Genomic DNA, 23,989 nt, shown 5'->3' with positions numbered 1-23,989 from the left:
GGCCTCTCTCTGGGCTCGGTTCTGACCAGTGCCCACTAGTGAGCTGCCCTGCTAGCCTGCTGGCAGCCGGCTTGTTGAGATGATGGCTCCTGCCCTTATTTGGAATTGTTAACACATCAAAAGAATGCCGTTTAAATAACAACAGCAACAAAAGTATTTTGTGATAAATAAGGATATACAAACACCAGTTATCATTTGATGAGGCTCACTGGCTGGATTTGGGTACATTAACCACTCTGCATGAGGACAGCTGCCATCAGTTAAATAAACAAAGCTGAGTGATTGAGAACTGGAGCCTCCATCCAGATCCTGTGTACTGTTCGTCCCATGGCTTAATGAGTTGCACACACTCCTGTTGGCTGTTCTTTTACCCATAGGGAAGACTTTTTCCTATAAAACCATCTCCTCTGCTGGCTCTCCCCCCATCCTGGGAATGCAGAGGCTCCCCTTCTTGTGAGCAAGATTCCATCATCAAGAGAAGAGACGTTAGGGACAGGATAAGGCAGCCACACCTACGCCGTGCCCTGTGGCTGTGCTTTCTCCAGCATTGTAGTGTAGCTGGAGTTGGGGAGTGTGCCAGTCTCCTGCAGGCCCCATCCCAAAGGGGGTCTTTTTCCCATACCCCCACCTTCTCCCCTTCGATCCTCTCTTCCCAATTGTGCAGCTCCCTTCACTCCAGGCCCTGTTCTGCCTTCAGGGCTTCCTGAGACCTGCAGGGTCTTCCCAGCCTTGGAGGGGCTCTGTTACCCCACCAGAAGTATCCTCAGCCCTAGAGTCATTGATGTGTGAACAGGGGCCATGACTGGCCTTTTCCTAACTTTCCCAGTCACTCTCCAGGGTTGGGAAATGCCTGTGGCAAACAGCAGTGTTGCTTTAAATTACTGGAAGGAGAGAAATGAGCTGAAGATCATTTTGACTCAAAGCAGACAGCCTGAGCCACAAGGTGGGAAGGAAACAGCCTGTGGCCACTTAGGCCTGGTTAGCCTGAGGGGTCAACCAGATGCCAGTGCATCCTACCTGCCCAGAATGCCCACACTCTGATGCTCATTGTTTTTCCTTTCAGAGATCTGAAACCTGAAAACATCCTGTTAGATGATTATGGTAAGTCTTTTCCTACTCGATAGCTGAGGTGAGCGTCGCAACCCAGAGAAAGCAAAGGGCCTCCCAGGGATTCTCAGAGAGAGCTGGGGAGACTGACCACAGGCCCCACTCCCACTGCTCAGTGCTGGGTACCTGGGGAAGAGAGAAAGCTGTGAGCATGGACAGAGCTCCTGCTTGGTGAACAGGAAGTGTTCAGAGAGACATAGAAATTCAGAGTTTTTTAAATTCCCTTTGATCATAAGGCTCTAAGTGTTAAAATAACTTCTGGCCAGGCGCGGTCTCTACAGCACACTGAGCAAGGAGTCTAGAATTTCAGAGACGCTGGGCAAATACTTAACTTCCACTAAGTTCTCCACCTTTCATCTTGTTTGTGAAATGGAAGCAAAGCGTCCTGCCCTGCCCTGCCCACCCAGAGGGAAGAGGGTTGTGGCGAGGCTCCTACACGACAGCTTGAGAGGGAGTTGCTCGTCAGTCTAGCCAGCTGTAAATGTCTTAGGCATTATGTTTGTGCATTACCATCATTATTTTCTCTTGGCTGTGGGCACTGAATAGCAAGAACAAGCACAGTAACCCTCATAGCTGTGTAGCCTCACACCTGGAAAATAGTTCCTATACCTTTTTTTTTTGAGACAGAGTCTCACTCTGTTGCTCAGGCTGGAGTGCAATGGCATGACCTCGGCTCACTGCAACCTCTGACTCCCAGGTTCAAGTGATTCTCTTGCCTCAGCCTCCCAAGTAGCTGGGATTACAGGCATGCGTGACCACACCTGGCTAGTTTTTGTATTATTATTATTATTATTATTATTATTATTATTATTTGAGATGTACTTTTACTCTTGTTGCCCAGGCTGGAGTGCAGTGGTGTGATCTCAACTCAGTGCAACCTCCACCTCCCGAGTTCAAGCTATTCTGCTGCCTCAGTCTCCCAAGTAGCTGAGATTACAGTCATGTGCCACCATGCCTGGCTAATTTTTGTATTTTTAGTAGAAAGGGGGTTTTGCCATGTTGACCAGGCTGGTCTCAAACTCCTGACCTCAAGTGATCCACCCGCCTCAGCCTCCCTGAGTGCCAGGATTACAGACGTGAGCCACTGTGCTTGGGTGATTTCCACACCTTTGATCTGACTAGATCTTCCCACCTGCACAGAGAAGGTTAAGACAGCATCTCTGTGCCCATTTTACAGATGGCAAAACTGAGCCTCAGGGGAGCCATCCTGCCAGAGTCACCCAGCAGCATCAGTGGGGAGCCGAGGGCAGAAACTGGGTCTTTTGCCAGCAGGCCCCACACCCTGGCAGTCCCCAGTAGAGGGAGGGGAGAAACTAGGTCGCTGATGACCTGAAGAGAGGTCTGCATGCGATACTGCCCTGTGGAGGGGCGGTCGGAGGGCCCAGGCCTGCCGCCGTCTCTGGAGGAGCCCAGTGCCTCCCTTGGTCTCAGAACGAAGCCCACCCGGCTCCTCTGCTGTCCTGACTGTCCGCTCCCACCGAGCCAGGGAGTCCACGCAGCTACAGCCTGACGGGGTCTCGACACTGGCCCTTGCTGACATCTAGGCTGGAGGGGTGGGGATGGGGCCCTGCTGCCCATAGGCAGGGAAGGGAAGGGGACGTGCTCCTTCCTGCAGGGGTAAGTTGTGGCTGTGACCCTGCCCAGGTGGGCCGCGGGAGGGACAAAGACCGAAGTGGAGCTCAGCTCGGCGTCTCCCGCTCTCGGGTCAGTGCTGGGCTGTGAGCTCAGATTCATCTCCAGGCTCTGCTGGGTCAGACCAGACATTTTCCCTTCTAGTTTCTCTAAAGTGAAAAACAACCAACCTCCAGAGACCAGCAAGGCAGGCCTGGGAGCTGCTTCCCAAATTGTTTTATAGTGTTTTCCCCTTAAGCAAATTGTTGCAGAATGCCAGCAAGACCTCACATTTTTCCCATGAAGTAATCCCAGAACCCAGCCAAGATCCTCTGTGACCTCAGCCGTCCAAGAGGCCCATTCAGCCTTTGACTAGGCAGGTCGGTCAACGTCCAGCCGGGTCCAGGCATCCTATTGCATCTTTATGTTCCACTCCTGAAGAGTGGGCATTTTCCTGTGTCCTCCCACACCTGCACTCTCCCAAGGGTCTTGTGGTCACCCTGGGATGGCAGATTGGGGTCCCTGTTATCCTTGGACAGAGAGTGCCAAGAGCTCGTGTGCCTTGCCCATGGGCACACAGCAAGGCCCGGCGCCCATGCGGCTGTCCTGGGAACCCACTGACCCTGCTGTCCCCCTCAGGCCACATTAGGATCTCAGACCTGGGCTTGGCTGTGAAGATCCCCGAGGGAGACCTGATCCGCGGCCGGGTGGGCACTGTTGGCTACATGGGTGAGTGCTGGGCTGCCTCTGTCAACGCACCCCGATACCCACTGGGGCCACCCCTGCTCACCGCCAGCCGAGCCCCCAGAGCCTGCCCGCAGAGCCTCTTGCCTCTTTGTGCACTGCTGATCACACGCAGAGCCACAGTCTCTGCGGGGCTGCTAGGGGACGGCCTTAGCCAGGGGGAGGAGGAGCACAGGGGCCCCAGATGTGATGACTGCTCTGAGCTCTCTGCACTCCCAGGTCCCAGCCCCACCTGTGTCCAAAGCCAAGCCACTCTTAGGGGTCGGGGCCTCGCACACAGTGCTGCTAGGGGAGGCCACATTGAAGCAGAGGTCTAGGAGGAGAGACCCTTGAGAGGAAGGAGGTAATTCAGAAGAGCCCCCAAATGAGAGGCGCGCACAGCTGCGGCATCACCGAGCGTGATTCCAGTAGAGAGCAGCCTTCGGTTCCTGACGCCTTGCCTTAGTCTGCTCCGAGACCAGAGTCCTGGGGGTTGCAGGGAAGAGACCCAGAGTTAAGTCCTGTGCCCTAGAATCCCCCATCGAATTTGGGGCACGCCCTGGGCTTCCTCCTGTGCATTTCACACACCTACCCTCCTTCCCCTGAGAGGCAGGGGCCCCAGAGAGCTCCGAGGACCAGGCACGCTGCCACCCTCTGGTCAGGCTGGTGCCAACAGCAGCTGCATGGGAGGTGTACCTTGTCTCTGGTGCTAGAGGGCCCTTTTCAGATTGCATGACATTTGGCAACCTGTGGGGTATGTGTCTGTGTGTAAGTGTGTGTGTGCCCACGTGAATGCTGATCGACAATTGATAGGGATGTAGGCGGGTGGATGGATGGATGGATGGATGGATGGATGGATGGATGGATGGATGGGTGGATGGATGGATGGATGGGTGGATGGATGGATGGGTGGATGGATGGATGGATGGATGGATGGGTGGATGGATGGATGGATGGATGGGATAGATGATGGATGGGTGGATGACAGATCTGCCTACCTGTGTGTGCATTTGCCTGGGTCTCCTTTTGCAGAGTGCTCCATGCATCTGTCTGCCCAGGCTCTCGTGTGCAACCCAGCACGTGTGTGGATGCAGTTCCCTCCAGACATACGTGCTGATGATGCAGAACTATCTTTTTTGTATTTCTATGGTGAATCTGTAATTCACTTTATCAAAGTGGTAGAGAAGACATAGCAAGAGATTGTTTGAATTACAGATAAATTTAAGATCATCTTTAATTTGAGTAGATACACCTTTATTCATTGAAACAAATACACCAGTAGCACCTGTTCTGTGCCAGGTGTCGTACTTGTTACAGTAGTGAATAAAGTAGCTCATGTTCTAGGCAAGGGGACATCAAGAGTGCAGGACACCTCCATCCACAGTGGTCAGAGTTCTAAAGCTACAATCAGAGTCCTTCGGGGGCACAGAGGAGAGTCATCAGGGCAGGCTCCCTGGAGGAGGTGGTATTCACAGCAGTTGGTGGAGTAGGAGTTGGTGGCAGCCACTGTCCCAGCCATGAACCTCCAGGCCTTCAGTGAGCAGCACCACCAGCTGTCTCCCCACTCTTCACTCCTCTCTCCTCTCCTCTGCCTCCAGCTCCAGAGGTCCTGAACAACCAGAGGTACGGCCTGAGCCCCGACTACTGGGGCCTGGGCTGCCTCATCTATGAGATGATCGAGGGCCAGTCGCCATTCCGCGGCCGCAAGGAGAAGGTGAAGCGGGAGGAGGTGGACCGCCGGGTCCTGGAGACCGAAGAGGTGTACTCCCGCAAGTTCTCCGAGGAGGCCGAGTCCATCTGCAAGATGGTGAGTTCCTGGTGGCCAGACGCTACCCTCCCTGGGCCTGGCCCCAGTCTGTCCCCAAAACAGCAAACGCTGGCTGAAGGGACAGGGATCTGAGCATGCTAGGGTGTGGTGGGGGGTGCAGCCCACCAAGCTAGAGCTGAGGGCACTCCTTGCTGCGGACTGGGGTGGTCAGCGGAGGCTTCCAGGAGAAAGTCTGGGTAGGGCAGGGACACCCAGGAAGCAAGGGAAGGGGGGTGAGGGGAACAGTGTGGAACACCCTCACATCCAGCCTGTGGGGGTCTGCACAGGGCGGAGAAGCGGTGGTCTGAGCTAGACACAAAGCAACCTTGAGTCAAGCCCCTGCCCCTGCCCTTGGGCCTCCTGCTCCCTCCACCTCTGGATCCCAAGGTGTTGGTTTAAGACGAAGAGCTGCAGGGGGTGGGGGTGATTATTGCAGTCTTTGAACATCTTATAACAAAGTTTTCCATCACTAGATGGACTGCTGGTCACGCCAGCCTGGCTCCTGCGTGGCAGGGTCTAGGGATAGTGAGGTCTGACCCACCCAAAGGCAGGGCATGGTGGGAGTGACGATTACACAAGCTGGGTGGGTGGGGCCAGATGTGGGGACTGGAAGCCAGATAAAGGAGTGACAGGAGCCACTGGAAGTGGGGGATATGGGAGTGGAGTCTGCCCGTGCCCGCCCTGCCCCTGGGCCCCCCGACGCCAGTCCTCAGGCCCTTTCCTGGGAACCAGGACTAGTGGCTTTTTGGGGAGATGGCTACTTCCTGCTCCTGCCTGGCTCTCAGCCCCCAAGTCCAGCCGTGCCCCCTTGGGGCCCTCCTCCTTATGGTCCCCAGCACAGCTGTGCTGGCAGCCCCACTGCAAGCAGCTGCCCTCTAATGCCAGCCTTACAGGGACAGGAAGGGCCAGAGCACCCAGCTCCACACTTGCCAGCCCACAGACTTCCTCTTCTTTCCCTGGAGCCCCATGTACCCGGAGCCACAGATGGGCAGGCCGAGTCTGGGAGCGGGAACCACATTTCCCACCCCTCTACATCTTCAGCGACTTTGGGGGCAGGTTCAGCGTGTGCGTTGACAACCCAGGCAGCTCCCGGAGTTTAGGAAGCAGCAGGCCCGGGAGTTGATTAAAAGTTGCAATGCTTCTGCTCAGGAAGACCTGAGGCTGCACTGCGAGCGGCCCCAGGAGGATCTGGCTCGGCTCCTCACCCCAGAGGCCCCTCTCCTGCAGCCAAACACCTCTCCTCGGCCCCTTCCTGTCACCAACCTCATCCTCACCTCACAGAGCTGTGGGAAGAAGGCCTGTGTGTACAGCAGACCCACACCCTAACCCCACAGCTGTTGGCCCGCCGTGCAGCTGGGGCCTCAGAGAAAGCCACATGGTCATCGCAGCCAGGGCTAGGGTGGGGGAACCAGAGGAGCAGTGCAGCACTGGTCGAGTACATGGAAACGTGGGTGCGAGCCATGCTTGGCTGTCTCATTGGGAGATACCTGTCAGGTGCAACAAAACTAGACAAGGGAAAGATGGGGTCAGACAGCCGTGGACAGAGCATCACCAAATGTCCCAGGTCAGGGCCAGGCAATCAGAGAAGCAGGTCTTGAGAGATCTCAGCAGGGATATGGGACAAACTAAGAGGATGACGAGGTGGAGAGGGCCCCAGTCTCACCCCCGGACCCCAGTCACCCACCTTGGCCCCTGGCTTTGGAGCTGGGATCTCCCGCTGCACCCTGGACCAGGGCACTGCTGTCCCTCTGCTGCCCCCTGGTGGACACTGAGAGAAAGCCTGCTGCTCCCAGAGGACCTGTCCGGTGGGTACAAAACCACTGTCCTCTGGAAGCCTCTGGCCTTGCTGCAGCTTCCCTTACAAATGATCTTGGGTCTTGGGAGTCTGGTCTTAGGCCTCCTTCACGCCCTTGACTGCAGCATCTCTGGCATCCAGACCTACCGTGTCCCCTCCAGCTGGCGGCAGCTCAGGACACTGCAGAGCCTGACTTGCCAGGAGAGCTCACAGGCCCCGGGTTCACAGGGCTATTTCTAGGCTCTGGTGGCTCCAGTCCGGCCTACCTAAAAGGGCCCCTCCACAATCGGCGAGGAAGCTGGTCTCTGGCCCCCAGGTCTGTCCCCCATTCTACCTTAGCAGCCACAGAAGCCGCTCCCCCTTCTCTGGAGCCCAGAAATTCACATATCTCACCTTTTTGTCCCCTGAGCCCAGTCCATGGGCCCAGACCTCAGCCTCCATCTTCCCCAAGCCCCTGCTCAGTCCCAGCCCTGGGCCTTAGCCCCCGCTCCAGCTCCCTCTTGCCCTTCAGCCATCTTGGTCTCACTTGTCCTTCCAGCCCATCTGTTCTCCTCCTCCAGGAAGCCCACTCTGCCTGCCCCACCCATCCCAGCTCACACCTTCTCTTCCTCTTACTTCTCCTGGTGTCCACCTGATAGCATGGTTGCAAATTCCTTACCTGACGACATGGCTGCAAACCATTGACTGGATGCCAGGGTTTCAAACGGCAACATATAGGGGGGTGTTTGGTTCAACCTGCACAGGGTGTTTCAAAAGAAGTAAATGGTAGGTTCATTGCCAAGATTTAAAAATGTGGAGATTTCATATAATAACCTGGATTTTCTGGCTTCTCTTGAAAAGCAGAAGCCTCAGGCCCTGGCTGCCGTCCCACCTGGCAGGAGCTGACGCGTAGCCTGGCCCAGCTCTCCCAGCCCACCCCTCGCCTTTCTCGCCCTCGTTTGTGCCACCTTCCTGGCCAGCCACTGCAGCCTCTGCGGAAGGAGACTTGCTTCTGAGGGACTACTTAGAACAGTGCAGTGCCTGGGCCCAGCCCAGCCCAGCCCAATGCTTGAGCCTTTGTTAAACAGTGAAGCCCCCAGAGAGAGAAGCAGAGGCATGAGCACCAGACCCTGAGCCGCCAGCCTGGCGGTCTGTGGGGGCATTAGAGGGCGACGCTGTGAGCGACTGAGCTCTCTGCTTAGTCCTTTCAAGGGTGGAACCTGGTGCTGGCCCTGGTGCCACCTTCGATTCCTTTGTTTGGGGGGCAGCCCCTCCAGACCCTGAGACCCAGGAGGCCAATGTGGCTACTCACTCTCCCGGCGTCCCCAGCCAGCGCAGCGCCTGCCCCACAGGAGCCAGCAGGAAGTGTACGTGGGATGAATATGAGCAAAGTGCACGGGGCACTGGGAAAAAACAAGGCTGCGCCCCTCCCCCCATGCAGGCTGCTCCGAATTTTAACCACAACGCAGATATTTAGTAGACACCAACTGCATACAGGTGCAGCGCTCAGTAGGGCAGAGGAGAAGAGAGAATCATGAGGCTGGGGCGCTGGGAGTGCGGGTCAGGGGCCGGGGCCCTGTGGTCATGTGGCTGCCACGGCCAGTCGAGGACCCCTGCGCGGGTCCAGCCCTCCGGCCTCATTCACAGCCACATCCCATCTCACCCGGGTGTCTGCTTCCAAAGCCTCTTCCTCTCCTGGTAACCTTCCTGCCTCTTGGTTCTGATGAAGACACTCCCGTACCTCAGCCATCCCTGGCTCCTTCTACCTCCAGATGAAAATCCTACCACCCGACCCGGCCTTCAGGATCCTCCATCATCTCCCCCGACCAGCCCCTCCCCCTGACCCATCTCTGATCCTCCATCATCTCCCCCCACCAGCCCCTCCCCCTGGCGGATCTCTGATCCTCCATCATCTCCCCCGACCAGCCCCTCCCCCTGACCCATCTCTGATCCTCCATCATCTCCCCCCACCAGCCCCTCCCGCTGGCCGACCTCTGCACCCTCCTCCTGCTAAGTCAAACGTGTTTTGGATATTCCCCAGACACACCCTGCACGCCCTGCCACTCTGCTTTGCTGGTGCAGTTCCCTCTACCTGTGTACCCCTCCCCACACCCACACCTTGAAAGCCTATTTGTCCTACAAGACTCAACTCAAATACCCCTTCCCCATGCAGCTCCCTGACCTCCAGCTGGCAGCCAGTCATGCCTCCTGGCCCCGGGGTGCTGATCTGTATCACCTTGATGTGTCCTCTGAGCATGATTAGCCCCCCATGAGTCTGAGCACTCCTAGAGGCCAAGTCCCTCGGCAGCGTCTTCTCTGTCAGGAAGGGGCTTGCACCCAGGAGGTGCAAGTGTGCAAATGAGCCGAGTACGTGAACAAAAGAGAGCTATCGATGCAGTCCTTGCCTTTTGTTGCTTACCCTACACAGAAGAGGTGACATTGACTCGACACCCATTAATGAGTGCCCACCATAACCCAGGAACGAGGTCTGTAGTCCTGGGAGAAACACAAGATTCCTGCTCCCCTGGTCCATCAGGCATCTAGCCAGGCTGTGAAGGTGTGAGCACAGATGCATGCCAAGACTCAGAGGCAGCCCTGAAGCGAGACCTTTGCAGGGTGGGGCAGCATGTCTTGGGTGGCACAGACACTGTGGAGGCAGGAGGTTCAGGCAGGAGGAGAGGCCCAGTGGCTTCATGGGGCTCTCTCTGTTTCAGCTGCTCACCAAAGATGCAAAGCAGAGGCTGGGCTGCCAGGAGGAGGGGGCTGCAGAGGTCAAGAGACACCCCTTCTTCAGGAACATGAACTTCAAGCGCTTAGAAGCCGGGATGTTGGATCCTCCCTTCGTTCCAGACGTGAGTAGCACCCCCCAGCCCCCAGCAGCTCCCTTTGCAGGGTACCCAGGGCTGCCCCCCAATGCTGCTTCACAGTGAGCTGGTGCAGAGTGTAGGGCACATCGTGTCTTTGTGGGGACCAAAGAGTCCCCTCCCAGCCACTCCTTGCCTCAGCTGCAGATGAACTTCACGCCAGGCAGTGCAGAAGAGGCATGGGCCAGAGAGCCCACACTGGCTTCCAAAGACTTGGGCACTTTCCCGGGTCTGGGAGTCCTGGACAGATTCCTTCTAAGCATTAGTTTCCTCCCTGACCAGTGAAGCCAGTAACACTCACGCCTCCCACCTGCCTGGGAGATTTGAGGGTGAAATGAGAACTGAATGGGGAATGCTTCCAAGAGCATTGAGGGCCACCACGTTCAGTTCAGCTTGACCAGCGTGCATGCATTGAGCACCTACTGTAGACGCCAGGTTCTGGGCCAGGCAGGAACAAAAGAGGCCCCTCCCCCAGAAGCTTACATTATAGGGAGTCATGTCTTCCCAGGAGGTCCCCAGGGCCACCAGTCGGTGTGTGAGGCAAGATTCCTGCTGAGGTAGAATTGTCCTTGAAAGTCCCCTGCATGGTCAATAAATCGTGAGCTCTCAGCTGGATCAGAGGCCCAAGAGAGGCAGACCAGGCAGAGGCTGAGTGATCTGTGTGGGATACCAGCTGTGAATTCGGGGCCTGCTCTGTGTAAAGTCAGGGAGTCAGAAGCCAGGAAGGCCTGTGTCTCAGCTCCTGCCACGCTCTCACAGATGACCCCTTGCCGGCGGTGGGGGCTGGGCTGGGGCTGTGGAGGCCATGGGAGCAGTGGTGTGCTGCAGGCAAATTACCGCATCTCCGGAGAGCTCATATGCACATCTCTTCCCAATTCCGTGTCCAGTGGCTTTGCGTCGGCAGCTTACAGTAGATCCCAGTGGTAGCATCTGCACAGCAGCAATTTGCAAATGGTACAAATCAGGGCCTCTGCATCCCCCTCCCCCAGAACCAGTGGTTATCACTTACCAGTACCGCCCTGAGTGGAGACAGGTGGGGATCGTCCTTGGAACTCTGGCACCCCCTGTAGGTGGGGTTCCCCTGGTCCTGTGGGACAGCAGCGGGCCTGGGAAGCTGCTGGGTGCAGATCAGTATCCATGGCAACCATACCACAGCCCCTGTCCGGCCAGGGATGGCATCAGTGTGATGGGTAATCAGGGAATGCTTTTTGGAGAAACACGGGGGCCACTGAGAATGTAAAGAGTAGGGCAAGGCACAGTGGCTCATGCCTGTAATCCCAGCACTTGGGAAGGTTGAGGCAGTCGGATCACCTGAGGTTAGGAGTTCGAGACCAGCCTGACCAACATGGTGAAACCCCATCTCTACTAAAATACGAAAATTAACCGGGCATGGTGGCATGCACATATAATCCCAGCTACTCGGGAGGCTGAGGCAGGAGAATCGCTTGAACCCAGGAGGCAGAGGTTGTAGTGAGCTGAGATTGCACCACTGCACTCCAGCCTAGGCGATAGAGCGAGACTCCATCTCAAAAAAAAAAAAAAAAGCGAAAGTCACTGAATGCGGCAAACTCAATCTCCACATGAGCTTGAGCAGGCAGGGGGAGAATGGTAATCACAGCATTGCTCTCGACCCTGGACCCAGCCCCCAGGGAGGCTGGGGTAAGACTTCGGCTTCGGGAGTTTTGAAACCTCCCCAGCTGATCTGAGCGTGCAGCCGGGGTTGAGAGTCACTATTGTGAGAAGCGCCACGTGCAGGGAGTGTGTCGTTTATTTGTTGTTTGTTTTCGGTGTCAAGGGCTTTGGGAGTGGCCACTCCTTGGTATTCCAGGAAACCACATAGCATGACTGCATGAACATCATGGTTGTGCCACTGGGCTGATGTCCGACATGGGAGAGGATGTGGGCGCCCAGATTGGGGGTGTGGCAAAGTTTGGAACCCGGGTGGCCATCCTTGTGGCCTCTGGGCTACCTGTTGCTATGGTGATGGGCTGAGATGAGTCATGGCATTGGAACTATTTCTCTACCTTCCAGCACACTCCAGGTCCCATGCCAGGCCCCAAAGGAGATCCCATGGCGCACAAAACGGTTGGTTGTTTCCTTCATGGAACTTCCAGTCTGAAGACAAGGAGGGTTGTCAGCAAAACCCCTTAAATACAAGTAGAAATATGAGTCACAAGAGAAGAGAACAGGCAGCCTTAAGGAAGATTGGAGAGTAGCGGGGCCTCCGTGCGTGCACCCAGGCACGGCTGGAGGAGAGTGCTCTGGGCCCCAGAAGCAGCGTGTGGAAGGAGGCGGCCCTGAGGATCAGGGCGACTAACTGTCCTGCTTTGCCTGGGACTGTCCTGCTTTTAGCACTGAAAGTCCTGTGTCCTCGGGACACAGGGACAGTTGGTCACCCTGGGAGTGACGCTGGCCATCTCGAATCAGGGCATTAGGAGGATGAGGTAGCAGAGCCCTGCAAGGCGCACAGAGCAGCCCGCCAGTGCCCTCCTCCCCCCACCGTGTACCCTGTGGCCCAGGGCCCCTATTCCTGGCATCTGAGGCCTCAGGTGAGCAAAGGCTGCAGGCCCTGGAGTGCGAAGTCGCTGTCAGCTGGGGACTTTGCCTTTTCCCCTCTGGTCCTCCCCAGGCTGCACGCCAGCCCCCCACGGTCGTCCCCGCCAGCCCCCGATGGTCGTCCCCGCCAGCCCCCCACGGTCGTCCCCGCCAGCCCCCCACGGTTGTCCCCGCCAGCCTCCACAGTTGTCCCCACACCACTGTCAGGGCTGCTGCCACGTTCCTAAACCACAAGCACTGTTAGTGACACCATCTTTTTCACTTCCGTTGACACTTTTTAAAAATAAAAAACGTATTTTAAAAGGAAACCTTTCCAAGGAAATAATAGCCATGAAAGAGGGGTTTGGGTGTGCCAGATAACTTCCTGTTCCATTACAGATTTTTAAAATACACTCATTTCTTAACATTCCTCTGCAAGCCACCCAAGGCCAGTTTTGTGAGCTTGACCTGGGCACCCCCTAGGGCACCCTGGGCCCCACACCTGGCTCAGTGCCCTCTGTTGCCATCTTAAAATTCTAAATGTGGAACATGGGCCCTGCGTTTTCATTCTGCGCTGGCCACGTGAATGATGTGGTCTTGCTTCCAGCTAAAAGTCCGCTGAGTTCCACGGTGGCGTGCACCCCGGGCTTTGGGCACTAGAGAAGGGTCGCAGCTCTGCACCCGGACACCCATGCCCCCACCCCTGCTTCCGCCCACATGCACTTGGGCCCATGGTTTGCTCTGCTGGGGACAGCATGGCCTCGAGCCTTGAGCTGAAGACCAGAGCAGACTGGAGGGGAGAGTCCCAGAAAGTGCCGAGCCCTGAGACCATTGCTAGAACCTTCCTGGCATGGCGGAGCCCTCACTGAGCCAGTGCACTGATTCACAACCTTCGAATTAGCCAAATGTCAGGAGACTGTGAGCAGGAGGTAGCCTCTACCCTCCAGCGACAGACGTGTCACCAGGTCTGGGGATCCCTTGGCACCGCACCTGGGGCCGTCTGTGTAAAGGCCTCATCTCCAGAGCCTCTGGGAAGCCTCCCCACACCAACCTTGAACTCTTAGAGGGCAAGGTCCACCCAGGTTCATCTCTGCCCTGGCATAGATCAGGCCCCCAGTGCACAGTGGAGGGATGAGTAAGGTAAAAGATATGCCCTGGTACAATAATAATACCAGCTCCCAATTACGGGCACCAGGCTCGGTGGCCAGCACTGACAGCAGCCCCAGCGAGGTACCTTGTTGCCCCCATTTTGCCGGTAAGGAAATAGGACACAGGCCTCAGGGGATATGAGACTTCCCCACAGTTCATAAGCCCCACTGCTGGGACTCCAGCCCACGTCTGTCCTGTACTGGTAAGGGAGTGATGGCAAAAGGAGCCCTGGACTGGGCACCCAGGTGCCCCGAGCTCTTGTGTCACCCCAGCCAGGGTCCCCTTCATGGATCTGAGAGAGGGCCGCACTCCCACCTGGAGGGGTCACGCAAAACAAAACCACAGGCCGTCATCCGAGGTGGACAGGAAGCCCAGCCAAGCCACTGGGGCCAACCCCTCCCCTGGACTCACCTGCCCCTGAGCCACACGCCCTCCAGCCACCACCCGCAGCAGTTCTGGGGGTGGGTCCTGGGAAGACTCCCCTCTGCTCCCCCGTTAAAACCCCAAGGCCTGGGCTTGGAGCCACTGGAGCCGCAGGCAGGACACATGTGTGACCAGCCCTGTGCCCCCGGCAGCCCCGCGCTGTGTACTGTAAGGACGTGCTGGACATCGAGCAGTTCTCCACTGTGAAGGGCGTCAATCTGGACCACACAGATGACGACTTCTACTCCAAGTTCTCCACGGGTTCTGTGTCCATCCCATGGCAAAACGAGGTGAGCAGGGCAGGCCACTTGCTTGGCGCTGGTTGGGAGGGAGGGACTGATGGGGGGAGGGAGGCGTCAGGAATATGAGTTTGGCGGCAGGAGGATGAGCGCGTGGTTTCTGTTTTCTCCATGAAGGCAGCACATGAAAGCTGTCAGTGGCCAGGCAGGGAGCTGTGGCCACCACGGGCCAGTCATTGATGGGGAGGCTCGCCCAGCCCCCGAGACCTGGAAGGGTGTGGCTCAGGGGCAGGTGACGGCAGGGGAGGGGTCAGCCCCAGTGGCTCTGCTGCTGGGCTTCCTGACCACCCCAGGTGATGGCCTGTGTCTTTTTCTCACGGCCCCTCCAGATGATAGAAACAGAATGCTTTAAGGAGCTGAACGTGTTTGGACCTGATGGTACCCTCTCGCCAGATCTGAACAGAAATCACCCTCCGGAACCGCCAAAGAAAGGGCTGCTCCAGAGAATCTTCAAGCGTCAGGTGAGACACCTGTGCCTGGCGAGTCCTGGCATCAGCCCCAAGACCCCTGGCTCGCTTCCATGGGAAACCAGCAGACCCCCAGGAGAGACCCTCTGAGGACTCGGGAGTCTGGGGCAGTAGCAGCCTGGAGGGTAACTGATATGTCTGAGGCCCCTGACACCCACTGCAGCTGATGGGATCCCCACGGCAGAAGGGCAGAGCCAGCCCAAATTCACCCTCCCTCTGGGTTTCTCCACCTTGACACTATTGGCACCTGGGGCCAGTTAATTCCTTGTCACGGGGCTGTCGTGTGCATCACAAGATTTGAGACGGCAAGCTTGGCCTCCAGCCACCAGATGCAGCAACACCCCATTCCCCAGTCATGACAGCCCGTAAAAGCGCCAGACACTGCTGAATGTCCTTGGGGGCACAGTCACCCCTGGTGGAGAACCACTGCCCTCTCTGGTCCCTGTGAAGCCTCAGTCATGTAAAGACTGAACATCATAAGCTCAGGGAGAACTTGGGGTAGAAGCTGACCCTGCAGAACCTTCCGGCTCCTGGGATGGCCCCCATCCAATGCTGTGCCCTCTAGCTGGCAGCCAGAGGAGACAGGGCTCTTGGGAAACGACAGTCAGAGCCTGGCCCTGGGTAAGGGCTAATGTGAGCCAGTGGAGGAAATGCCGGGGAAGGGCCCCCACCTAACCCCACACCATGAAGTGGGCCACCATACACCCCATCGTGGCCTGGCCCTGGAGGAAGCTGTGGCCCAGTGTGCCCATCCTGGAGCCTGGGAGGTTCCCCCACCTAGTTCTGCTCCTTCCTCCTCCCGCCAAAGAGCCAGCTCCAGGATAGACACACTAGGCCAGTGATAATATAAAAATACAACACTTCAGTGCTTCCATCAAGTAAAATGGAAGTTCCAGAAAGAATGACCTCTCCCTCCCCTCATGGCCGGGCGCGCTAAGAACACCCTGGGTCCTAGAAAGAGAAATTACCATGTGGTCTCACAGACCCGGGTTCAAACCCAGCCCTGACACTTCTTGGTTATGTGGAAACTTATGGAACCCCTCCCGCCTCAGTTTGCCTGCCTGAAACATCAGGATAGAAATGCCTGCTGCCTAGAGCCATGGGTGGCGGCCCTTAGCACGGCGCGGGCACCAGCACCTGTGAAGCAAACGTTCCTTGCCTCCCTCCTCCTCCCCTCTGCAACATGGAGGGCCCAGCACACACGGGATGCAGAGGGAGGGCCCGAGGAATGGGAACGACCGCCCATCTTTCCCAGGTGGGTCCTCGTAGAGCCGTTTGCATACGAGGCCCCATTGTATCCTCCCAGCCACCCTTGGCGGAAGCTGCTCTTCTCGCCTGTTACAGGAGAGGAAACTGGGAGATGGAATTGCTTGCCCAAGGCCACTCTGCGAGGGAGGGGCAGACTGAGAATTCCAGCCCAGGCAGTGTAACCCTGGGCCTGCAGGCGTAACCAAGGTGGATATTATGGGGGGGCCGCCTCCACCCTGATTGGAGGTTCTGTTAATTCCTTGGCTCTTCCCATTTACCAGATAAAGCCCTGTGCCTCCAGGGGCGGCCCTTGCACCTGGCTCTGAGGGGAGACTTCCAAAGGCCATGAAAAGCAAGGGTTAGAGCTGATGGAGGCAGCCCCTGACCCATCGCCAGGGCTCCCAGGACTGACTGCTGTTCTCTCCATCCCGTCTCCCCCAACCCCAACCCCAGCATCAGAACAATTCCAAGAGTTCGCCCAGCTCCAAGACCAATTTTAACCACCACATAAACTCAAACCACGTCAGCTCGAACTCCACCGGAAGCAGCTAGTTTCGGCTCTGGAAGTCCACTGTGGAACCAGCGCAGACCTTCTCCTTAGAAGCGGAAGTACTGGAGCTTCTGCTCTGGTGGGGCTGCCAGGGGAGCCCCCCAGGAGCCGGGGAAGGAGGCCGTCCATCCCGTCGACGTAGAACCTCGAGGTTTCTCAAAGAAATTTCCACTCAGGTCTGTTTTCCGAGGCGGCCCCGGCCGGGGTGGATTGGATTTGTCTTTGGTGAACATTGCAATAGAAATCCAATTGGATACGACAACTTGCACGTATTTTAATAGCGTCATAACTAGAACTGAATTTTGTCTTTATGATTTTTAAAGAAAAGTTTTGTAAATTTCTCTACTGTCTCAGTTTACATTTTGTATATTTGTATTTAAAGAAAGTGAGATTGAGGGTGTATATTTTCTGTGCAGCCACTGTTAACCCATGTGTTCCAAGGCATTTTAGCGGGGAGGGGTTTACAAAAAAAAAAAAAAAAAATGTGACTCACAACTTCCAGAGCCTCAAATGAGAAAATGTCTTTATTAAATGTAGAAAGTGATTCACACTTCACCTTTAAAGGATTGCTTGTATTTACCCACATCTATCCCTGGAGCCGTTTCCTCACATTGGTATCACCCTTCTGTCGGCTTGGAATGATCTGAATTAAATGTTCCAGACACATGTGGGACTTCTCCCTCCCAGCCAGAATGTCCTCTCCTGGGGCCCTCGGAGTCGTCTGGGCTGAGCCCTTCTCCTCGAGGGGCACGCCGAGCCAGCGTTGCACCCACCTCTGTCTGTTCTTCCTCCAGGAAGCGGCTGGTGCGCAGATCCAGATATTTACAGCCTGGGGGGCGATGGGCCTCTTTCCTCCTAAGCGGGTCCTGACTGCTAAAGCCAGTTGTTTTCAAGAGGCTTGCATTGGGGGATTTTTGTTCTATTTTTAACAGAAGCATAGGATCGTAAAGATTCGTCAGGAAACCCCAAGTGTCCCAAAGCCTCGGGGCCCGTGGGAGCATCGGGAGGTGAGTCCACGCGCTCATCCTAACGGAGCACCGCTGAGTCTGTAGCGGGGAGGGAGGCTGGCCCAGGGACCCGGCGTGTCCCTGAAGCGTTCACAGGGTTTCGAGACCTTCACAGCCCCACCAATGTGCTGGCCCCTGTGGCACGGATGGGGCAGTCTCTCCGGGCAAACAAGAGGCCCAAGGAGAGACCGGGCCACCAGAGAGCTCAAGACAAAGTCACCCAGGAAGGTGGGGCAGAGGCAAGATCTATCGGACACTTCAAAGTTTCAGGCGGGAGCTCCCAGAGGACTTGGTGGCTTTGCCAGCCCAGGGGACTCTGAAGGCAGCCCCCAGACCCTTGTAGCAGGGCTGTCCATCCCCAGGGAGCAGCTGGCCACCTCCTACTGCCTCCATGAAGTGACCAGGGGCCAGTCTGCTCCCACCTCCCGTCCAGGGCAGGGTGAACATTTGATCTCACTGTCCCCTGCCTGGCTGAGTCCCTGGTATCTGACTCTGCCACCCAGCAGCTGCCAGGGTCTCTCACCATGTGGACCTTGCCCTAGCTGCACCTGCACCTCCTGTCAAAGTGCAGACTCACAGGCTCCACCCCAAACCACAGAATGGGAATGCCTGGGAGTGGGGCCTAGGAACCTGCATCGTGTAAAAGCTCATCAGATCACTCTGATGACCCTGGAGTGTGAGCACCCCTGCAGTGTGAGCACCTCTGCAGTGTGAGCACCCCTGCAGTGTGAGCACCCCTGCTGTGGCCGTCAGCGGGGCTTTGGGGGTGATCGTCCCAAACACATTTCTCTGGGTGACGCAGGCAGCATTGGAGCATGAGTCGTGGGGAGGACAGTCATGAGCACACCAGCCATGAGGCCTGGTTTCCATGCCTTCCCCCCGGACTCTACCCCTGGGTCCTGGGGCGTGCCTCTGAAAGAGTCCTGGCCTTTGGGACTGATCATTTTGAGGTCCTTTTACAAAGAAATGGGGGAGAAGAATTAGCTAATTCTTCTTTTTAATGTGCAGTATTTTTTTTGTTCAAGACCAGCTCTTGTTTTATGAGGCTCCTTCCATTACCTTTCTTGGGCTGAATACAAAACAAATACAGCCATATTCAAGTTTTCCAAGGAAGTGAAAAGCTCTTTGAATGGTATTTTAAGATCCTTAAGCTCTTGCTGAACTTCCTTTATCAATGAAAAGAAGGACCGTTGTCCTAGGACGGTCACCAGCCCAAGCCACCACCCCAGCCACCCATCCAGGAGGTTGGTTCCTTTTGCCCAGTGCATAGCAGCTCAGTCCTTACCAAATGGATTCTTGGTGTTGGAAAGCAGCCTCTTTTTATTCCTGAAAACCAGTGCCCTGCCCGTTTGCAGTAGAGAATCCCCAAGGAGCAAGAAAGATGACAGAAGTGTGGCTGCCATGTTTCTAGGTCACGAGAGCTCTGGTGGTACTATCACAAGGCCTGTGCATAGGTTCTGTGATAACTTCAGTCTTCCATCATGTTCACCACCAGCCCTCCCTGAGTGCCCAGAGGAGATGGGGGCAGAGTCACTTGGCCTGTTAAAGCCTCCTGTTCCTTCTGGCTCATGCATTGCTTTGTGGCAAGAGAAAGGAAGTCTTTAGACCAGTGCCTTCTCCCTACTGAGTCCCCAGTCCTGTCCCTTCCCCTCCTCCAACCTTGTTTTCTATAGCCAAATTTTTTTTTTTTTTTTTTTTGAGACAACATCTCATTGTGTTGCCTAGGCTGAAGTGCGGTGGCATGATCCTGGCTCACTGCAGCCTTGAACTCCTGGGCCCAAGCTGTCCTCCTGCCTCAGCCTCCCAGGTAGCAGGGACCATAGATGTGCACCACCATACTCAGCTAATTTTTTAAATTTTTTTGTAGAGACGGGGGTCTTACCATGTTGCCCAGACTGGCCTCGAACTCCTGGACCCAAGCTATCCTCCTGCCTCAACCTCCCAAAGTGCTGAGATTATAGGCATGAGCCACTGTCCCTGGCCTATAGCGGTCATTTTTTAAAAAGGTATTTTAAAATTAAAAGCAAACATCTTCCGCCTATCCACCTGTCCCGGATAAGGTATATTTGGACAGTGAACGGATTTAACTCTCTTGAATGCATTTGAGCTCTTCACCGAAGAGCCTTTCTTGCTCCAGGCATGACATCGTTTTCACCAGATGTTCACTGACTTCGTGCCTTTGAGGTGAGACATGGGGTCTCTTAGAAGCGTCTCTGCATCTGCATTTCAGGAGATGAGCTGCTGTCCCTGGTGGACGGAGGCGGCCTCTGCCATGGTCACCATGATGACCTACAAGTGTTTATTGAGTCCCTTGGGGGCACCCAGAATACCACCCAGAATAGCAAGAAGACCCAGCCCCCGCCTTGCGGAGGACGCACTCGCACCCCACAGCAACCCATTCTCGCCTCTTCCTTGGCCAGGAACCCAGGGCTCCAGGACTGCCCGCTGTTGCTGTGTCCTGCGCAGCCACAGGAGGCTTCCTGAAAGGCATTGCTCGGAGGGGCGGGAGCAGGGAGGCCTGGCCTGCCCCACAGACACAGCTGTGCAGCCTGGGTCGTACACACATCGGCAAGCAGCTGCCGAGACAAATAGTGGTGGGAAGTCCTGGGGACACACACAGCCTTTGCATTGACAGCATAGTAGGATCAGAGCCCAGGTGAGCCCCTGGGGATACCAAGGCCTTCCCTTCCTGAAACCGGGAAATCTCCATGCCTCTCCTAGGAGCCTGGCCCCACTGTAGAAATCCCTCCTCTTCCTCCACACCCTGTCCTTTCCCCAAAGGCTCGGTTGTCAGTTCCAGCTACCGATTGACTTCCCCACTGAGCTGCTGCCCTCAAAACGGAGGGGGCACTGCCACCTCCTTGAGCCTGGCATCCCAGGCCTTGCCAAAGGGGACGGTGGCTTCCTGGATAATCGGCAATCTCTGAGAAGAAGAGGAAACGCCTGAGTGACACTCAGCTGTCCTCTGGGGTCCCCTGGTGTGCATGCACATCCTTCTGAATACCTGTATTTCCAAGAGGTGGTCTCCTGTTTTCATAACCCGACACTCTGAGATGGGATCTTCGAACTTTTTAACCCTGGCTGTGGAAAGATAGTGAGTACGAAGTCTTTGTGCATTTGGAAGTGACATCGCTGTGTGAATTATGAACACAGAGAGCTTCCATCTTCCTGATCACAGTAGACCACGATCGCAAAGCCTCCTCTCCCAGAGACCCCTTCTGCACCTGCCCTCCCCACCCACCACCCAGCTGTTGAAGCTCAGCGTGTGCAAGTCAGACCCTGCACAGGCCGGGGGTGTCTCCCCTGGCCTAAACATAAAGGCTTGTGCCGGAGACAGTGATTGAAAACATTTGAAAAGCCAGCTCTCCCTGGCAGAGAAAGACACTTCCCCCGAAGTGGAATCTAGACGTCTTTCCCCAGTCCATCAAGAAGTCATTTTTGTAACAGTCCCTAAGCAAGTGTTCTCAATTAGAAGAGTTTAGTGGCTGTTGGTGTTGTTAAATAATAATAATCCTTCTAGCATCCAAAACTTTCTAATTTTTTTTCAGGGAGATTTGGACATTAATGAATGGAAACTTCCATGGTGGCGGTCACTCCTGAAGGCAGCGGCTTCCATTCTCCCACTGCTCTAACTCTGTGTGTTCCGTCTACCGTGTCACAGTGCCGCTGGATCTAGATGGAACCACTCTTGTTGTTTTTAAGAGAAATAAATTCCTTAATTGAAATAGCATGGCGTCTCTCTCCTGCTGCTGAGCTCTTGTTCTGTTTCTTCTGCATACGACAGCTGTCCCCAAGATATCTGTGGCCTTTGGGTTAACCCTTTCCTAAGGTTGACAGTGGAACCCACCCAAACCCAGACCCCACACTGACCACCCCCTGAACTACCCACAGATGGCCCAGCTCCAGTGGGCAGGGCCCAAGAAAACCTGAATTCTTACCAAGCCATTGGCTTCTGATCTCAAGCCCAGCAAATGGTTCTAGAAGTGCTCCGGCCACTTGGCACCGAGGAGGAGCTGGGCGACAAGGGCTCGAGTCAGTGGCAGCACCATGACACCAAACGGCGCATTTGTAGGTCCCCCCTGCCCGGTTTTATGCAGAAGAGGCAGGCTCTGCGGAGGGGGCCATTCTGGCTGTCCAGGCTTCACCGTGCCAGGCACATGCTGGAACATGGAGCAGCCAGTGAGGCACAGCGGCCCTTGCACTTCAGAACGGGGATTCCCGATCTGGGACCCAAGACCTCTTCTGTCTCCCTCCACCTGCTCGCCTTAGCTGTTAGAATGAACAGGGCTTACTCTGAGATGTTTATGTTTAAAATAAAGGTAAAAATTTAAAAAAACAACAATAAATAGAATGAGCAGGGCTTGGACTCAGCCGACACCCTACTGATGATATCACCGTAAACAGGCCACTCTGAGCCCCGGTGTCTTCATCTGTAAATGGGATCACACCTCAGTGATGGGGCTGCTGGAGGATTCAGTGGGAACTCGTGTGCCACCTAGCACAGAGGCCTTGGCTTTGAGCAGGGGCCTGGCCTTGACCTCACACTCATTCACACCCAGCCCTACCTGGAGCCACACTCCAGCCAAGCCTGGAGCCTGGGGAAGAATCTGCTTACTGGGGGACCCTGTGGAATTGGACAGAGAGAAAGAGGGGCCGGCTGGCAGTGAGGGTGGGATGAGGAAGGGGCTCTCCCAGGATGGAAGAATGGAGGGAACTCATGGCCGAGGATTTGCCGACCATGTGGGAAGCCTTCAAGGGCAGAAGACACAGTAGTGGAGCAGGAAATGCTCTGATCTCAGAACAGACACGGGGAGGATCTGTCCTCAGGGCCCAGCTGTGTCTCTGGGGCTTTCACCACTCCAGAACCTCCACTGCCCAAGCCAGCCTTCAGGCAGACAGAAGCTGCCGTCTCTCCTGGGACAGGCAGGGTGTCAGCGGGAGAAACGCCAGCCGCATGACTCCAGCCCCACTCACCATTTACACTGCCCTGCCCAGCAGCTTTGGCCCCTTCCCAGGCAGATGGAGTGGGCTGGGCAGGAGGAGCACCCACCTCTCACCTCCACACCTTTCAGGCCCATGCCCATCCTGTCCACACCAGACAACTGTGGATTTGGTGAGGGGATCAAAAGAGCCTCCATCTAACTCATTTTCAGGAAAGGCTCAAAGCCATCATCCCCAGGCCCCAGAGAGCTCCAGGCCAGAACCCCTCTGGGAGGCGGTCCTTAAGGCCATTGGGATCCACTTGCCATGCCCAGAGACCGTGAAGAGGAGGGAGAACTGGGGCCCTGGGAATAGACCCTTGAGCCACAGCATGGCAGGGCTCCTGGTACCACTTTGCCCAGAAGTTCGCCAAGCCAAACGTTGCCCAGGCGTGGGCCAGTTGTCATGGGGACTTGGCCTGGCTGTCTTGGGGGAAAAAGCAGGAAAAACCCATTCAGCAGGCCATGGGGTGAGTTCTAGAGTTTGCACTCTAGAGGCATCAACTACTGGCAGGTAAACCAGAAGGCACAGAAGGCAGCACCTTTCACGCTTGAGGAGTTCTGACTCACTTGGCATCTTGATAAACTAGAATCTGATTCGGCGGGTCTGGGGTAGGGGACAGTCTGCACTTCTAAGTACTCCTGGGTGAAGCCACTGGTCCTCAGACAACAGTTTGAGTAGAGAGGCCTTAGAAAGCCCCAAACCTGATCAGGCACCGTTTCTCATGCCTAATCCCAGCACTTTGGGAGGCCAAGGTGGGCAGATCACCTGAGGTCAGGAGTTCGGGACCAGCCTGGCCAACATAGTGGAATTCCGACTCTACTAAAACTACAAAAATTAGCTGGGTGTGGTGACATGCACCTGTAATCCCAGCTACTCGGGAAGCTGAGGCAGGAGAATCCCTTGAACCCGGGAGGCAGAGGTTGCAGTGATCCAAGATTGCATCACTGCATTCCAGCCTGGGGGACAGAGTGAGACTTTGTCCCCCCCCCCCAAAAAAAAAGAAAAAAAGAAAGAAAGCCCCAAACCGGAATGGCAGGCTGGGTCTATAGTCAAACTAGGTCCTGCATTCTGTGGTACAGAAGTTTTATTAATACTCACCAACATTTGCCCTGCCCTTGAGGGGAGCTGATACCAGTAGTTTTCAAAGTCTGACACCCTCACGCCTACAGGCAGCAGCAGCAGCCCTGTGAACTTCTGAGAGATCCAGATTCCCGCTCCCTGCGCCAAGCCTATTGAGTTAGGAGTCTGGGTGGGATCTATGAACAGGACCCCCAGGTGACGGGTGCACACTCCAGTTTGAGGCCCACTGGTTTACAAAGCGCTTTCATCTCATCGAGAACCCTTAGGGCAAAGCAGCCACTGGTCTCCTTGCTGACGGCTTTTCAGAGTCACAGAGGACTGAAGAGGGCAAGGCTCTTACCTGCAAATGGAAGCAGGTGGGT

The 23,989-nt window shown here is 55.8% G+C and overlaps 1 protein-coding gene across 9 annotated transcripts in view; it reads left to right on the top strand.

The window, feature by feature from the left end:
• Positions 1–21,294, top strand: part of GRK5 (G protein-coupled receptor kinase 5) — a 251,195-nt gene extending 229,901 nt beyond the window's left edge. For 5 of the 9 annotated variants that reach the window (XM_017944378.3, XM_017944377.3, XM_021943742.2 and 2 more), the window contains 7 exons: positions 1,064–1,101; positions 3,358–3,447; positions 5,040–5,248; positions 9,737–9,874; positions 14,146–14,283; positions 14,622–14,753; positions 16,461–17,120. In XM_017944378.3, the coding sequence (XP_017799867.1) occupies positions 1,064–1,101; positions 3,358–3,447; positions 5,040–5,248; positions 9,737–9,874; positions 14,146–14,283; positions 14,622–14,753; positions 16,461–16,559 (844 nt within the window). In that variant the 3' untranslated portion in view covers positions 16,560–17,120. The other 4 variants (XR_002524477.2, XR_002524476.2, XM_021943739.2 and 1 more) reach the window with 4 other exon arrangements.
• Positions 21,295–23,989: the final 2,695 nt, after the last annotated feature.

Source organism: Papio anubis, chromosome 11 (genome assembly GCF_008728515.1).
Source record: "Papio anubis isolate 15944 chromosome 11, Panubis1.0, whole genome shotgun sequence".
In the NCBI taxonomy this organism is placed as follows: Eukaryota; Metazoa; Chordata; class Mammalia; order Primates; family Cercopithecidae; genus Papio; species Papio anubis.
This window is presented reverse-complemented; position numbering and strand designations above follow the sequence as displayed.